The sequence below is a fragment of the Maylandia zebra genome, linkage group LG12 (assembly GCF_041146795.1).
Source record: "Maylandia zebra isolate NMK-2024a linkage group LG12, Mzebra_GT3a, whole genome shotgun sequence".
Taxonomy (NCBI): Eukaryota; Metazoa; Chordata; class Actinopteri; order Cichliformes; family Cichlidae; genus Maylandia; species Maylandia zebra.
The window spans coordinates 40104436-40122287 of NC_135178.1; the positions used below are offsets into that span (position 1 = coordinate 40104436).

General features: G+C 40.7%; 1 protein-coding gene across 1 annotated transcript; it reads right to left on the bottom strand.

Annotated features, from left to right (window-relative positions):
* Nucleotides 1-247: 247 nt before the first annotated feature.
* On the bottom strand, nt 248-15972 carry LOC101474690 (uncharacterized). Its single transcript, XM_076891306.1, has 6 exons — nt 15886-15972; nt 11832-11892; nt 10343-10966; nt 9982-10026; nt 7793-8992; nt 248-3529 (listed from the first exon to the last, which is right to left on the bottom strand). Exons 2-6 carry the CDS (start codon nt 11878-11880, stop codon nt 1911-1913), a joined length of 3537 nt encoding a protein of 1178 aa, XP_076747421.1. The 5' UTR covers nt 11881-11892; nt 15886-15972; the 3' UTR covers nt 248-1910.
* Between the last annotated feature and the right edge of the window lie 1880 nt (nt 15973-17852).

Genomic DNA, 17852 nt, shown 5'->3' on the forward strand with positions numbered 1-17852 from the left:
GAACCTGTTCCTTTTCGTGGAGATCATTTCTCCTGCCTTAAGGCAAATCCCTTCACATGGAACAGAAGAGGCTGGAGTGCAGAGAAACGGGTAGAGATGCAGTTATACAGTCTACCTGGGCCCCACCAACTATCAGCTAAAGAGAATAAAGAAATTCAATTGCTGCACATTTGGCAGACTAACATTTTCAGATTAATTAAACAATAAAATATATATTTTTACAACATTACATGTAAAGAGTCAAGTGGAAGTTTTTCTAAAGTTATTTAATGATATTTATATTATGGAAGCAGATTTTTTTGACATTTTAAGTTTTTCCCATTATAAGATAAAATAAACACGCACAAAACAAAAGCAAACAACAAGAACACAAAGCTGGAAAACCCACCCGACTGAGCAAAATCAACTCAAAATCCTCCCACACAACAGAACCTCCTCTATTCCTCGCTGGCTCCAAATCTCTCAGTGGAATGATCAGTGGTTCGCTGTCACCATCAAAACACTCCACAAATCCCACGAATGATTCATTTCCTTATAAACCATTGAATCAGACACCGAAGCAGTTAGGCTCTAAATGAAGCTTCGGACGTCACTGATCACGTGACTCTGGCCAAACGAATCAAGCTTCGACACAGAGCTTCTGAAGCAGTGTGTCGATTTATTTGACACACGCACCGGAGCGTCAGCTTCAAGCCATCACTAGTTTTTGACAAACAGTTTCTTGTTTTTAAGAATTCATCAGAAGCTGTGGAGGGATGTACTTGAATATTTTGTTGAATTTTTTTATACAACGTTCCCACATCATCATAATAAATGTTGTTCCAGGTTCAACATTGCAAGTGACCAATCACATTGTTGTGAGTCCTCCTTTTGTCCCTTTGAAAAATACCGCCTTAAAAAAATCTACTTCACTTGCAAGAATAGAAACGCTTCTGTCCGCCGATCCAGGAACTTGAATTCTTTGCATTTCAGGATACTTTTCTTTAATAAACGGTAAACATTATACATATTGTCCTTGCAGAGGCGGTTTCTCTTCTCCTAAGTGAAGTAGATTTTTTTAAGGCGTTTGTTTTTGTTCGAGGTCGCGGATGACGTCAGGAGAAGGTGATTGGTCACTTGCAATGTTGAACCTGGAACAACATTTATTATGTTGATGAGGGAACAACACCAACACGAGGATATCAGATCATCTGCAAAACCCTCTGGTATGCACTTAGTTGATCAGAGGTTCATCCTACAGCAAGATAATGACCAAAAAACATAAGTCCAAGCTATGCCAGAACTACCTCAGGAAAAAAGTATAAGATGGTAAACACGGCTTGGCCTCCACAGTCTCCAGACGTAAACCCCATCGAGCAGGTTTTGGATGAACTGGACAGAAGAGTAAAAGCAAAGCAACCTACAAGTGCTACATTTACAGGAATTGCTGTAACAACTCCAATTGCTTATTTGTACTGTGCTTTCATTTCAGAGTGCAATGAGATATTAAACTGCACAATTTTCAATAAGAAAAATTGGGGTGTTCTAAATCCTGTGACCTGTAGTGTATATAAACCAAATGAACCAATGAAGAAGTATACAGTTATTGAGACCCCTGAGAATGTGTTACACCATAAAAACATAGCCATCAATACGTCTTTGAGAAATTAAGAAACATTAAGAAATTACATTGTGTTTTTATCTGCTCGAGCAGAGCTGAGCCGATCATTAAATCCCATACACAATTTCGCCATCCTGAATTTCTGTATTTTTACGTTTACATGAACTTATAAATTAATCTGTACTGGAGGTGTGATTGATTCCCAAAATGTTTGAGCCAAATTTCATGAAAATCTATCCAGTGTTTGTTGACTTTCAGTGTGAGCAGAAGTGTTGGACACAGGTAAGTCTGGCCTTGCTTTTACAATAGACTAAAAAATATGACAATCATCATTGCTTTTGTTTATAAGTTCTTGTATCAGTTCATTTATTTCTTTGTCATGTTTTTCCTCGAGGTCCTCCTTTTCCTCTGGATCGTCCACATGCTTCATTTCCTGTTCATGCTTTTTCAGTAGCTTGCGGACTCTTTTTGTGTTTGCCCTCTTTTTGGTGAAACATCTCATTAGGTTATATATCTCTTCTTTGTGTTTTTTCATTTGTTCTTCTTTCTCAGCTTTTAGTGCTTTTAAGATGTCATATTGCTCATCTTCGGCTGTCCAGTCCTTACCTTCTAACTCTTTCATGCATTTCTCCCTGAATTCGTTGTATTCCTCTGCTTGTTTTCTGGCTTTTTCTTCAAATGTTTCCTTCATTTCCATCATTTTTTTCTCATAGTTTTCCTCCAGTTCCCTTTTCTCTTTTTCCCCCTTTTCTGTTAACATGAAATCCTTTTCTTTTACTTCTTTCTCAAGAACTTCTTTTTCCTGCTCATATTCTTTCAATTTGCTCATCATTTTCTGCTCCTCCTGTTGCCTCACTTCATTTTCCTGCTCTCTTTTCTGCCACCACTCTTTTTGTTCATTCTCCCATACCTCCTGTTTCTCTTTCATTTCTGCTTTGCTCTGCTCCAGTTGTCTGTCAATGATTTGTTTTGATTCCAGTTCTTCTTTCATTTTTACTTCTAAATCTAAAAACCTTTGTTCCCAATCCCTACGCTGTGATTCTTCCTCTTCTTTCTTCTCTCTGTCTTCTTCATCTCTTGATTCTTGTTCTCTCTTTCTTGTGGTAAGCTGTTTCTTCACTTTTTTAAGCTCTTTGTCTCTTTGTTTTCTTTCTTGTTCAATTTCTGTTTTCTGTTCTTCCATTTTTTTCTTCATTTCTTGCATTTCCTCCTCATGTTGTCTTTTAAGGTCTTCCATCTCTCTGTTTATTTCTTCCTCCTTCTCTTTCAGAATTGTCTCTGTTTTTTTCTGGATCGCAGCTTCAGCTTCTTGCAGCATCTTATTGGTGAAGCAACTTCCACCATTTCTTTTGACCATGTCATCGATCTTTGTTATCAGCTCAGTGACTTGTTTCCGGTTTTGTTCATCTAAGTTATTAAACACCTGGTATCTCTGCCCACAATCATCAATCAGCTTCTTAAAGGAATCATCAGATTTTGCAATGTAATCATGAATGGACTGCCCCTCATGTTCCAGTGAATCTCCTCTTGTGAAAAGAATGATGGTGAATTTTTCAGAATTCTTCCCAAAGCCTTCCTTGATAAGTTTTAATGCTTCCTTCTGTTCTGGTGTGATTCTCTCAGTCTTTAAAACCAGCAGGAAGACGTGTGGTCCTGGAGCCAGAAGGCTGACACATTTCAGCATCTCCTCATTGATCTCTTCATGTGACAAACTGTTATCAAACAGTCCAGGAGTGTCGACCACAACAACAGGACGACCGTCCACTTCACCGTATGCTTTCTGACAATGTTTGGTGACAGATCTGGGGTTATTCTCAGCTTTGAACGCTCTTCGTCCTAGAATGGTGTTTCCAGAAGAGCTCTTTCCACTGCCAGTCTTACCTAGCAAGACAATTCTGAGAGGCTCTGAGCTCTGCTTCTCTTCATTACCTGTGAAATAACAACACATTAGTTAAATGGCAGGACAGTCCAATAGATAATGTGGGGCTGAAAGCACAATATATTTTAGATGTCATTACTTTTTGTCTTTGTGTCTAAAGTTGAATCTAATAATCAGTGCAAGGGCTTAATTGGAGCTCCACGCTGCTTTTATCTCATTTTTTATTCAATTCCAGCAGCAGCACCAGAAAAATAAAGAAGGAACACAGGAAAATACAAAGAAGGAGGAATCCACAAACAGTTTACACAATCCGCACTTAAGGTTGCTCTTAATGTAATTATTAAAAGAACAAACAACAACAAATCAAACATTAAACAAGATTATTGAGTAACGGCTAGAAAGATGTAGGAGGATCTCAGGGGACACGAGGAATGTAAAAGAAAACAAAAGCTGTTATTTTACAACCTAAATCTGCTACAGATAAACGTTGTGTCTGTCCATGTCAAAGAAAATCTTATGATCTTATAATTGAATTCTGTTACATTTAGTCCCTATTTTTCAATTACACTTTCAAATTCATCTAATTCAAAATCTTGCTTTCACTGTTTTTGCATTTTTGTCTCCCAGTCAGTTAGCACCTAGTACACTGTCTTTATATTCATTTCAAGCTTTTACTGAATTTTTAAGGCCATGCATCTTTCCACCTTTTAATCTCCACTTCAAACAGGTTGCCACATCCAAAGACTTTATTTTCATGGTCCAGCATGCTGTTTGCTGTTTTGGGTTCTCCTTACTGTCTAAGCTGAGCTAAGCAGGTTAAAATCTGCAGGAGGCGGCCACGTCTGTTCCTGATTGTCTTCATCTTCTGCCAGTACTTAACAACCAACTCCAATGATCACTCTATGCCAATCTGGCTCTCTAGACTGGTAATCTGGCGTCTCCTTGTTTCTCCTGTGTTTTTCCCCCAGGACTCTCTGCCTGACCAAAGAGCGGCTTCATTTCCAGTGCTACTTATTAATCCCACTTGAGTTATTAAGTTAGAGATGGGCAGATGGAGCCTTGTGAAGGTTTTGAGGCTATTTCCTGATTGTTGCTCTGAAAAAGTTCAGAGCCTTAAAGTCAGACCTCACCAGTGGAATCGAATGGTCATCTGCAGCTATAGAAGCAACAAACATCCAAATGAGTCACACAACTGGTTGATTTCAGTTCCAACACAAAATGAAAAATTCAGTCTTAAGCAGTTGTGTCTTCATTCTAAGAATAATTCCCCACACATGAAAGTGTTGATGTTTACCCTATGACACAACTCACCAGGGGAAAACAGACCAGTGGCTTCCTTTCAAGTTCTGAACCAGCTCTCTGGATCAATTCAGTGGATCTCTTTTCTGTGGACTCCTCAAAGCTAGCCCGCCTGTCCTCTCTCTCAGTGACCATGGCCCCAGGAATTCACATGGCTAAGTTCACCTCCAGTTACTCTGTGGCTTCATTTAATAAACCTTGTGAACTTTAAATGTGTCTGTTTTGAGTCCTACTGAAGAGTCCAGTTAGGTTTATTGACATTTTGGAAACAACATCATCAGCAATCTGATAATTTCCCACCGGTATCTTTCTTCTAGCTCTCTTTTCTTGTTTTGTCCCCTTCTCTGTCTTCCCTTTTGTTTCTCTGTATTCAAATCATAAATGGGTTAATTAACAGACACTGTTAGATTTGGGTACTTACACTGCTTCAGAGACACTGCCTTCGTTTATTTTGCTACTGATGGAGCTATAGTGCAGGTTGCAGAGACATGCCCCAGATAATGCCCCTTCTTATGCTGCCCTGTGAGATCAGTTGCTGTTGGGACTACAGGAGAGCCCCATAGCTCTGGCCTTGAACGTATGCAAGAACCCAAGGAGATTTTGCTGCCATATGCCAGGAGAAGCTGCTGCTGGATTCAGAGCATGGACATGCCCAATCTGAGGTAAATTGACATATGTCTAATAATGTATGTGGGCCCATTAAATCTGAGCAGGAAGCAACCTGGAGAGAGGTGCTAAACTGGAGATATTAGAGGATGTTTAGTCACAGATAAAAGGATTTGGGTGGCCAGAGACCTGAGAGTGTTAAAGAATGGTAGAGTCCCAGTGCCAGCCTATAACCTACACTCCTATAATCCATAGGTCTACCAGAAGCTGGGTAAGATATACTGTGTGAATGAGTCAAATGTGCATGGCCCTGGTGACCTGAGTTTTTCCCTTTAAGCAGGCAGAGTCATGGACAATGTCGCCACCTCAGAAAACAAGGAATCGTCAGCAGAGATGTGCAAAATGACTAAAAGACTTGATCTGTCTGAGTCCCAGCAGGGGAGCTGGTGTTAGGGAGAGGTGTTAACCCCTGCCTCCTACCAGGTCTGTGTGTAAGGGAGTTATGTGAGATAGTTGTGGTCTATGGGCCACATTTTGTCTTGGGGAGAAAAAAGGATGGAAGGAAGGAGGATGGAGGAAACTAAATCCTGTGCCGCACGAGGATGCTTTCCCTTTACCCCAAATAAGAGAGACACTGACCAAACTAACCCGAGCTAAGTGGTTTTCCACTTTTGACCTAGCCAGTGGCCACTGGTAGATCGAGATGAACCCAAGCGAAAGGGAGAAGACTGCATTTACTGCCCCCATTGGGTTATTTGAGTTTGAAAGAATGTCATGTGGTCTCTGTAATGCTCCACCTACACTAGTCAAAAGTTTGTACACCCACTTCTTTAATGTTTATCTTTATTTTTACTACTTTGGACATTGCAGACACATACCAAAGACATCAAATATATAAAGGAAGATATTGGGAATTGTGTAGCAAAGAAAAAAATGATACATAACACTAAACATGTTTTATATTTTAAATTCCTGAAAGTAGCTTCTCTTTGCTTTGTTGGCAGCACTGCAAACCCTCGGCCTTCTCTCAGTGAGCTTCATGATGTAGTCACCTGAAATGGTTTCACCTCACAGGTGTGCCTGTCAGGGTTCATTTGTGGAATTTCTCGCCTAAATGTGGTTGGAACCGTCAGTTGTGTAGTGGAAAAATGAGGTTGGTGCACAGCTGACAGCTCTATTTGACAACTGTTAGAATTCATGTCATGGCAAGACTCAAACATCAAAGTAAAAAGAAACAATAGTGCATCATTATTTTACGAACTGAAGGAGAGTCAGTCTGGAAATCTGCTAAAACTTTGAATGTGTCCCCAAGTGCAGTCGAAAAAACCATTAAGCGCTATGAGGAAACTGGTTCACATGAGGACGCCCCAGGAAAGGAAGACCTCCTCTTCATAAACTGTTCAGACTGTGTGAATCAGGCCTTTATGGTCAAATAGCTGCTAAGAAACCACGACTAAGGAAAAGCAACAAGCAGAAGAGATTTGTTTGTGCTTTGCTGGTGACACTGTTGGGGATTTATTCAAAACTGAAGGCACACTGAACCAGCATGGCTACCACTGCATCCTGCAGCGACATGCCATCCCATCATGTGTTTTTCAACAGGACAATGACCCCAAACACACCTCCAGGCTGTGTCTGGGCTATTTGACTAAGAAGGAGAGAGATGGAGTGCTGATGGCCTCCACAGTCACCTGACCTAAACCCAGTGGAGATGGTTTGGGATGAGATGGAGCGCAGAGTGAAGGCAAAGGGCCAACAAGTGCTCAGCATCTCTGTGAACTCCTTAAAGACTGTTGGAAACCATTTCAGGTGACGACCTCATGAAGCTCATCGAGAGAACGCCAAGAGTGAGCGAAGCAGGAATCAAAGCGTGTTTGTAAGAATCTAACATATAAAACATGTTTTGAGTTATTTCACACATTTGTGTTTACTACATAAGTCCTTATGTGTTCATTCATAGTTTTGTAATTAGTTATGTAATAGAATGAGGATAGAAGCTTTCTCCAATGATTCGCTGGCCTCTCCTTTAGTGATAAGGTGAGGAGTTTGGCTATTCAGGAGGGGATCAGAGTAGAGCATCTACTCCACATCTAAAGTTGACTTGAGGTGGTTCGGGTATCTGACAAGGATGCCTCCTGGGTGAGGTGTTCTGGGCATCTCCCTGCAGCAGGAGGCCTGTGGGCAGGACATGCTGGACAGATTGTATCTCTCAGCTTGCCTGGGAATGCCTTGGTGCTCCCCTGAATAAGCTAGAAGAGGTGGCTGGGGAGAAGGAGGGTTTAGGCTGCTACCTCCATGACCCAGACACGTATAAGCGGAAGAAAATGGATGGGTTTTACATGCTCTAATCTATTACTGTTGACATGAATGAGTATAGTGTCAATCTTTGATTCTCCATTTATACTTACAGTTGGTGATGGTTTTTTTCAGTGTCAGAAGTTCAGCTTGTTGTATGTTGATACATTTCGCTTGCTCTCTGATTTTTTCTATTTGAGCATGTGCAAATGTCTCTGTTGTATAGCAGTATGATCTGGTCACGGTGTGTCTCATTTGATCCACATGATGAAAAATCTGAGTGATCTGCTGTTTGTCCTTCATGTTGAGAACAACTGACCTTCCTCCAAATCTCTCACAGAGCTCCTGGATGTTCTTGTTTTGCTTTATAAAGTTACCAACAGCTGGATCTGTAGGATCTGAGTCCACAGTGAACAGAATCATGGTGAAGTCATTGACTCGAGAGCTGAATGTGTCCTGGATGGTCTCTAACTCTCCCTTGTCTTCATCAGTGAGGGGAGCCACAGGTAGGACCAGGATGAAGGCATGGACACCCTCAGGATCACAGAGGGAGATACACCTGAGTGATTCCTCCATCACTGCCTCCTGAGGTTTTCCATACAAGGCAGGCAGCTCCACCAGGGAAACCCAACGTCCACACACCTCTCCCTGATGTTTAACACACTCTGATGAGTTGGAGGCTGAATGAAGCTCAGTCTGACCTAAAATGGCCTTGGCTGCTGACGTCTTCCCTGCTCCTCTCCTCCCACACAGAACCAGGTTTAAAGTCTGCTTGACGGCTTCAGACTTTGGTTCTGTGGTCTTTTCAGTTAATCTGAGGAAATTCCTTCTATTTTCATGCATGATAGCCTCAATCTTATTCATTAACAGTTTGAGGTCATTTTTATACATGCCATAGTGTTTTCCTTCACACTTCTTAAGCAGCTGATTTACAGTGAAGTTTGCCTCCACCCCCTCCTGTGCAGTGATGAGCATTGAGTGTTTAAAGGCATCTTCACCAAACAAACCCAGGATGAAGTTCAGCCTTCGTTTCTTCTCCTCAGTGACTGAAGGCTCCACTATCAGCAGCAGAACATTTGGTCCAGGAGGACAAAGACTCACACAGGTCTTCATCTCCTCTCTCACCGTCTCCTCAGACAGACTGAAGATGTTTGGAGTTTGAATGACTGTTAAACTGTTTCCCTCCCACACTCCAGAGATGGCCACACAGTGATCAGCTCGTGGAGGTTTCTGAACATTTTCTGTGATGAAGCTGCTCAGTGTCCTCTTCAAATCCTCTTTTTCTCCCAACAGCACAATCCTGAGAGCAGAGGCTGTAAGAAAATATGAATATTGTTTGATTGATATTGGGAAAACATTTTTTGGAGAATTGTCAGGTGGCTTCAGAAAGATTTCAAATCCAGTGAGTCTCATCCCAGAAACCTGATAAAACTATGATGTACTTTTGTATAACGGATTTAACAGCAGAGAAACCAAACCAAATGTTTTTCACTTCTGCTTTTTTCCATTTCACTTCTCACATTCATAGTTTTCTGTCATCAGAGTCAAAAGTGATTTTCCTAAACTGTGACTGCACTAATAAAAACACAATAGCATCAAACATATGTTTAAAAATTACCAAAATACTGCAAAACGTTGCTCTGAGCTGACAAAAAAAAGCTTTAGAGGTCCAACACCCGTCAACTGGATCTGTGTGAGGTGGGTGGAGTGTGTGGATAGCATCAAATTCCCAGGCCTCCACATCACCTTGGCTCTGACTTGGTCACTGAACACCTTCGTTCTGATGACGAAGGCCCAACAAAGAACCTTCTTCCTCAGGAAACTGAAGAGAGTGGACTCTCCCTTCAGTTGCTCCAGAACATGTGATGGAGAGCATCTTCTGCCACAGCATGATGGTGTGGTACGGCCACTGCACAGTCCAGGACAGAAGACTTGGACCGGCTGGTGAAAACTGCCCAGCGGATTGGCGGACGACAGCTAACAAACCTCAATTCAGTATAATTACTAACTCTGGCAGACTGCAAAGGAAGTGTCAGTGTCTCTCTACATAAACACCACCCAGCTGAGGAAAGCTTTCTCCCAAGAGCTGTGAAAGCCATCCCCCTGCCCTTCCCTCTGCTCCCCTGCAGACTGCTAAAAATTTCTGCATCTATTTTTTATATCTTTCTAATAAAAATCTCATTTATTTATTTATAATTTTTGTATTTTATATATTTCTGACATCACCACTGTAATTTTTGTTATGATCTAGCAACAAAATGACAATAAATAAATCTTGAAGTTTCTCGAAGTAGTCACGTACCTCTGGGCAAAAGTTTCCTTTTACCTTCAGTGTTAGAGCTCCGTCCTAAGATGACACACGGACACAAATCAATCAACCAATAAATTAATGTCATCCAATAATCAAACATAATGATGTTTATTTATTAGTGCTGTCAGCGTTAATCTTGTTAAAATGATGTTAATGGCATAACCACATTTGCGCGGCTAACGCGTTAACAAGCTAACCGTGCTAACGCATTAACACTGTGCAGCCCTCGCACCGGGCGTTAACTCGCTAACGGAGATTTGCCGCATTAATGCAGTTATGGCGTTAACGTCATTTTAGTGAGATTAACGCTGACAGCAGTAATGTTTATATTTATTTCACACGTCCCACTTACCAGGATCCGAGTCAACAGTTCGTGTTTCAGTGTTTTTTAGACTCCAGTGAACATTCGGTGAAGCATCCACATATAGATCACAGCTCACATACTCTCCATTGTTCTCTTTGACTATTTGAAACATGCGTGTTAACAGCTGTGAGCGCTCGAGGTTCTTCTGCCACAGAAACCTGCCTGCACATTTTTCCATCATGTCCTTTAAGGGTGGATGGTTCTCATAACTTTCCATGTAATCTAATTTCTCTTCTCCTTTGGGTGTTAACATCAGAATTAGTGAATGCTCAAATGACTGATCGCTGAACAGCTGGAGGACTCTGCAGAGTCTCTTTCTGTGGTTCTCAGTGAAGTCTTCAGGCTGCAGAACCAGCAGGAACACATGAGGTCCAGGATCAGAGAGCCTCACACATGTTTCTACATGTTCTCTTAGTTTTTGTTCAGAGATGTTGGAAGACATCATGTCTGGGCTGTTGATGAGAAGAATTTCATTCTCTCCCAGCTGTTCTCTGACTCGAAAACAGCAGTCTGCTCTTTCAGCTTTTAACCCAGTTACTCCCAGTATGAAGCTCTCCACCACTCTCCTCTCACGCCAGTTATTCCACAGGAGAACCACCCTAAGTTCAGACACTGACAAAAAAAAAATCAGGACACAAAATAAAATACCACAAGATTAATATCACAAAATAATATAGTGATGTACATTTACAGATGAAAGAAACTGAGTTTCTGCCCTGCACCAATTCTCCCTTCTTTGCTCTGTGGCACAGATCATTTACCTGAAACTCTCCTAATCCACAGTCTGTGCTGTATCTGTTCATTGAGTCGTAACAAGAGTTAAGCACAGCAGGGTTTCAATAACCTCCAAACAACTAATGGGACAAACTGCCAGCACAGACAGTAAATATCAGAGTTATTACAACTCTGGGATGTAAGTCTCATGCTGGGACTTGTATCCCATCTGGAGAAATGAGCCTTGAACTTTAACCAAAATGCATTTTTTGAAGTTTCATTCTGAGAATGATCGAAAAACAGAAACATGCAGTGACTCATCATCAGCTGAATAACTACAGCCATAAATCCAGCTGACAGTGTAATCATGCATGGTTTTAGTTACCGATAGAGCATCACTGTATGTAACCTGCCAACAAACAATTAAATCACAGCGAAGAAGAAAACATCTATGACTGTCTGAAACAGCAGGTAGTGAAGGGCAGGTGAAGAAGGAAGGGTGGAGTGGGTGGAGAATGTCGAGGGATTTGTGAGCAAGAGTGAAAGGGAAGGTTTAAAGACTGTAGTTGGATATTTTTCCAGGTAATATTTATGTTAAAAAAGTAAATTCTCTCACTTTAAACACTCGATGTGGTTTTTATTTTTAATTGTAAATAAAATAAGCATTTGTGAGATTTGCCACTTATTGCGTTTTGTTTTTAATTTCTCCTTCACACAACATCCCTGAATAAGTTTGTGCACACAGTAAATACTGGTTACTTACCAGGCGCTGCGGTCTCCATTACGTCATTCAGCTGTGGACCTGCTGCCATTAAATAAGGAACCTAAGAAACAACAAGTGGAATCTTTACATGTTTCATGTTTGTTTGTTTGTTTGTTTGTTTTTTGTGTGTGAGGGGGGGGGGGGGGGGGGGGGGGGTGTACCAGGATGCTTCAGGTGCATGTGATTATGCGTACCAGATGTTGACAGATGTTTGTTATCTCTGCCTCTGCTGATTTGACTTTTGCACACATTACATATAACTTTGGTTTCATCTGCAGCACTGACTGTAAAAAGCTTCCACACAGAACTTGAGTTTTTTTGGCTGGTGGAGGACCAAGAGGTGGCTCAGCAGCAGCACTCTTTTCTATTTGATTGCCCAAATCCATGTGAGCAGTTTCAGCCAACACCATTAAAAAAAAAAAATCCAAAATACCAGTAATATTCGGGCAGCTGGGGCGCCAAAATAATACCAGAAAATAACAGAGAATAACTTTCCCATGAAAATACGGTTATTTTTGGTAATGACAATACAGTTTGTTGCCCTACTTTTACATGGGATTTTACCTTTTTCAAGTGCTTTTAAACATTAAATTAGGAACATTTTAATGTGATTGAACAATGAAATTACCTATAAACAAGGTCAATGAATGCGGCAATATGAATAATAATACTTAAATGTACAGAAATATACAGTTAACAGTTGGTTTAAATAATAATGGATTGCATTCAATGGCAGCACGGTGGTTAGCACTGTTGCCGCACAGCAAGAAGGTCCTGAGTTCAGTTCCACCATCAGGCCGGGGTCTTTCTGTGTGGAGTTTGCATGTTCTCCCCGTGTTTGCGTGGGTTCCCTCCGGGTACTCCGGCTTCCTCCCACCGTCCAAAGACATGCAGCTTGTGGGGATAGGTTAATTGGATAATCCAAATTGCCACTAGCTGTGAATGTGGGAGTGAATGTGAGTGCGAATGGTTGTCTGTCCCTGTGTGTTAGCCCTGCGACAGACTGGCGACCTGTCCAGGGTGTACCCCGCCTCTCGCCCTATGACAGCTGGGATAGGCTCCAGCGCCCCCCGCGACCCTGAAAAGGATAAGCGGAAGCGAATGGATGGATTGCATTCACGTAGTGCTTTATGAGACCCTCAAAGCGTTTTACAATTCCACTTTATAATTCTCCTCTGGCCATCACCAGTAGGTGGCAGGTGAAGCGTCTTGCTCAAGGACACAACGACCGAGAGTGTTGGAGCCGGGGCTCGAACCGGCAACCTTCTGATTACAAGACGAACTGCCAACTCTTGAGCCACGATCGCCCTAAATAACAATAATAATTATTATTATTTGATGTAAAAAAAAGTTTATAAGAATAATTTTATATAGTTTTCCACAGCATTACATTTGAATTTAACAGTTCAATCTTTCAAATAACAGACAAATATTTGTGAAATCATGATACATTTGTGAAAGTATTTTAACAATCTAAGTATGCATATGTACAGACAGATACATTTAAAAATACAAGAAAATTATGTTTTATTACATTTACAGTGATTTTACGTTAATTTACATTTGAAATGTAAAATCAGTCTATTGATGTGAATTGAATGATATTCTAGAAGAACAGTACAAAACTGTAAAATACTTTTATATTAGGATTTGTTTTTACAGTGACGTTAATGAGTGAAGGGAAGCTATGCTAAGGTTAAGTGGCCTATAGTCTACATCTTCCTGTCTGCAAAAGACAGAGTAACTTAAACGTACCATATAACTCCCACAAGTGCATACAATTCGACACAACTACACAAGCATTGTTTTAACCTTTTAAACCGAATGTTAACTTTACTCTGTCAACAGTCTGTTGTCTAAATTACTGAGCTGACAGAGCTACGTAACTGCAGACGTCAGTAATGCAGCGTAATTGAATAAACTCCCGATCTTCAATCTTTTTTCGCTCAGCTGAGCCTCTCTGTTGCTGTGTGGAGCAGCCGGAGTCACTCACTCATGCACTGCGGTCTCATAAGGAAACTCAGCTTTTTGATATAACCTTTTTTTGTTCCCGAATACAAATATTTTTTAAAGTATTTGTTCGAAATAAGTATTCGGAAAAAACACGTTATTTGTGCCTCCACCCCTAGTTCTTATATAGCACCATCTCAATAAAGTTGTTACTTCCTCTCTTCTTCTTCATTTGGGTCGTTTTCACCAAACAGATTACTGATCTCAAGCTCACCAAACTTTGACAGTCTTTAGAAAGAAAACTTTCATCTGAACAGATTAACAAGATTGCCTATTTATACATTTTATAACTAAGTCTGACTACTTTATTCACCGATCAATAAACAATTAAAAAAACAGGGAGTATTGCCAAAATTAGCAACATCTGTCTCAGAGTGAATCAGAGTGAACATCTCTGTTGCTTCCGCATATTATTAAAGGCTCCCTGTAAAATACTGCAGTGGATGAACTGACAGGGGCTAGAAGGGTCAGGTGACCCTGGACCCTCCAATAGCTACAGGCTCAGACATCATGTGTTTCTTTCAAACAAGCTCTTGCTTTGATTTTCGGTCCATATTATGATAAAATATTTACAGTGTAAACTGCCCTCAGATGACTGCGGTGATGAATTATTGCCACATTAACAAAACTGACTGAACTGATGGAGAAAAGCTGTGTTGATCATTTCTGTTGGACATTTCCTGCTTAAACTTTCAGACTTTTAACTGAGATGAATCTGTATTTGTGGAAACAGGATTTGCTCTGCTTGTTTTACATCATGGAGAAACCCTGAGGTGTGGCTCAGGTCGCAGTTTTTCAGTTTGCTGGACTGTTGGCTTCAAAGCAGTACAGCGTTCACACGATCGCTGATCAATCATACCTGATGTTCAGCTTTGAGAACTTTGTGGACTCATGTCAAGGAATTCAGGAAATTTCTTGGATATTTTTCTGAATAAAGTCAGATAATTATATCCAGTTTACTGAAAACCTGAAGCTGAGTAATTAAAGTAATTACAAACAAAGGAGCGACTAAAAATAAAACTAATCCCAGCTGAGCCGGTTAAACAGCTTCATCCTGTCTCTGCTCTGAACCTCCCAAATGAAACAGTTCACAGCTGAAAGTAAAAGTCTGCCTGAAACTTTTACTTTAATGCAGGAATGTTCAAACATTTAGACGTTCCTATGAAACTGAATCATGTCATCATCTGATGTCATCAGTGTTTGTACTCTTAACATTTGTTAGTGTGACAGAAAATACACATTAAAGTTTTTATGTGTCTCTAAGAGTGGATGGTTTGAATTACAGAATATTATTATGGGAACACATTTAATGTCTCCACCTGCTTAAATGATTATCTCACTTTTTTCTAATTCATCAAATATTCACGAGTGACATAATATCAAGTGGACTTTCCATTATAAGTTCATGTTTAAACAAAGTACAGATTATTATCTGATGATAGTTTATGACCACATGTGTTAATCTTTATTTTCATTAACTGTGTAATTCCAGTCCATGAGATCACTGCCTCATCACGCTGTGTGTACAAACTGTGAGACGCACACCTCAGCTTTAAACATGAGACAAACAGCTTTGCTTTGACACTGTGTTGTTTTATTCTGCTGTTACTATTAATATAAAAGAATGCACTGAAAATACATGAGCCACTAATGTCTAAAGCACAGAGACATTAGCTGAAATTACTTCATGAATCTATGTAAAGAAATAATAACAGTTAAGATTACATCAGCAGTAGGAGACAAACATTCAGATTTCGTTCAGCTGACTGGAAATAAAACAGCTTCAGTCTTTCTTCTTCTGTTTCAGTGGGATTATGAGTGAATGGTTGTTATGTATTATTAATAATCACGTTCAGTGCTGTTAAAATAAGATCAAACGCATACTGATTACAGAGAGGACTCTCATATAGACCTCATATTAAGAATGAGTCCAGAAAGACAAACATGAAACAGGTCAGACAGTCCTGAGTTCTTCTGACTGAGATCACAGCAGCTGACTGCTGTTCACACTGACATGAACATGAACACATCATCTCTCTCTTACCTTTCACCCTCCTCTCACTTCTCATCTGTTTCTCAGCAGCTCTGATGTGTTTCTCAGTTCACACGAAATATTTTCCTTCTGAGTGGAGTGAAAATGATCGTGTGTGGTGAGCCTCTTATTCTAAGGTGTGAGGATGTTCGGGATGAGGGATGGGCTACATCGTCCTTACTCGAAATTACATAACTTCAGGAAACTGGAGTGTTATTTACACACCTTTCCAAGAATAGAACCTGGGCGCATGCACGCACGCACACACACACACACACACACACACACACACACACACACACACACACACACACACACACATTGTGTTTTAATTTAAGCTTGGTATCCTGTCAGATGACTTCAGTTGAGTGATATTTATTGTAATTGCTGTTCTGCAGCGGTATGAATGCCGGTGTAGAAGTGAGAGTGAAATAAACACTGAAGAATGATGATGATGATGAAGGTCTGCATGTCTGATTTCTGGTTTAGTTCCTTCTTCTTTTGTGTTTGACTGTTTCCTCCTCTCCCTCCTACCTCCCATCTCACCGTGTCTGCATGAGATAGTCTTTGCCTCTCTCTCAAACTCTTGTTCACTTCATATTTTAATGTTACTTCCTCTTGTTGTTTCTATGTTTTTACGTCTGCCTTTTCCTGCCCTCACCATCGTCCTGACTGAGGTCAAGTACACGACAAAATATGACAGTCTAAATTCCTAAGCTCTCTCACGAGTTGAAAACCAAAGAATAAAGATGAGTCTTAAAGCACACTCTGAAAATCTGGAGGGTGAGGGCGAGCATAACATGTGGAGGTAACTCATTCCAGAGTTTGGAGGCTTTAGCTGAGGAAGCTCAATCCCTCAGTCTCCAAATCTATCCTTCAAAATACAAGAGATAATTCAATTCAATTCAATTTTATTTATATAGCGCCAAATCACAACAAAAGTCGCCTCAAGGCGCTTCATAGATACAGAGAAAAACCCAACAATCATATGACCCCCTATGAGCAGCACTTTGGCGACAGTGGGAAGGAAAAACTCCCTTTTAACAGGAAGAAACCTCCAGCAGAACCAGGCTCAGGGAGGGGCGGGGCCATCTGCTGCGACCGGTTGGGGTGAGAGAAGGAAGACAGGATAAAGACATGCTGTGGAAGAGAGACAGAGGTTAATAACAGATATGATTCAATGCAGAGAGGTCTGTTAATACATAGTGAGTGAGAAAGGTGACTGGAAAGGAAAAACTCAATGCATCATGGGAATCCCCCGGCAGCCTACGTCTATTGCAGCATAACTAAGGGAGGATTCAGGGTCACCTGGTCCAGCCCTAACTATATGCTTTAGCAAAAAGGAAAGTTTGAAGCCTAATCTTGAAAGTAGAGATGGTGTCTGTCTCCTGAATCCAAACTGGAAGCTGGTTCCACAGAAGAGGGGCCTGAAAACTGAAGGCTCTGCCTCCCATTCTACTTTTAAATACTCTAGGAACAACAAGTAGGCCTGCAGAGCGAGAGCGAAGTGCTCTAATAGGGTGATATGGTACTACAAGGTCATTAAGATAAGATGGGGCCTGATTATTTAAGACCTTGTATGTGAGGAGCAGGATTTTGAATTCAATTCTGGATTTAACAGGAAGCCAATGAAGGGAAGCCAAAACAGGAGAAATCTGCTCTCTCTTTCTAGTCCCTGTCAGGACTCTTGCTGCAGCATTTTGGATTAGCTGAAGGCTTTTCAGGGAGTTTTTAGGACTTCCTGATAATAATGAATTACAGTCGTCCAGCCTGGAAGTAATAAATGCATGAACTAGTTTTTCAGCGTCACTCTGAGACAGGATATTTCTAATTTTAGAGATGTTGCACAAATGGAAGAAAGCAGTCTTACATATTTGTTTAATATGTGCGTTGAAGGACATGTCCTGGTCAAAAATGACTCCAAGGTTCCTCACAGTGTTACTGGAGGCCAAGGTAATGCCATCCAGAGTAAGAATCTG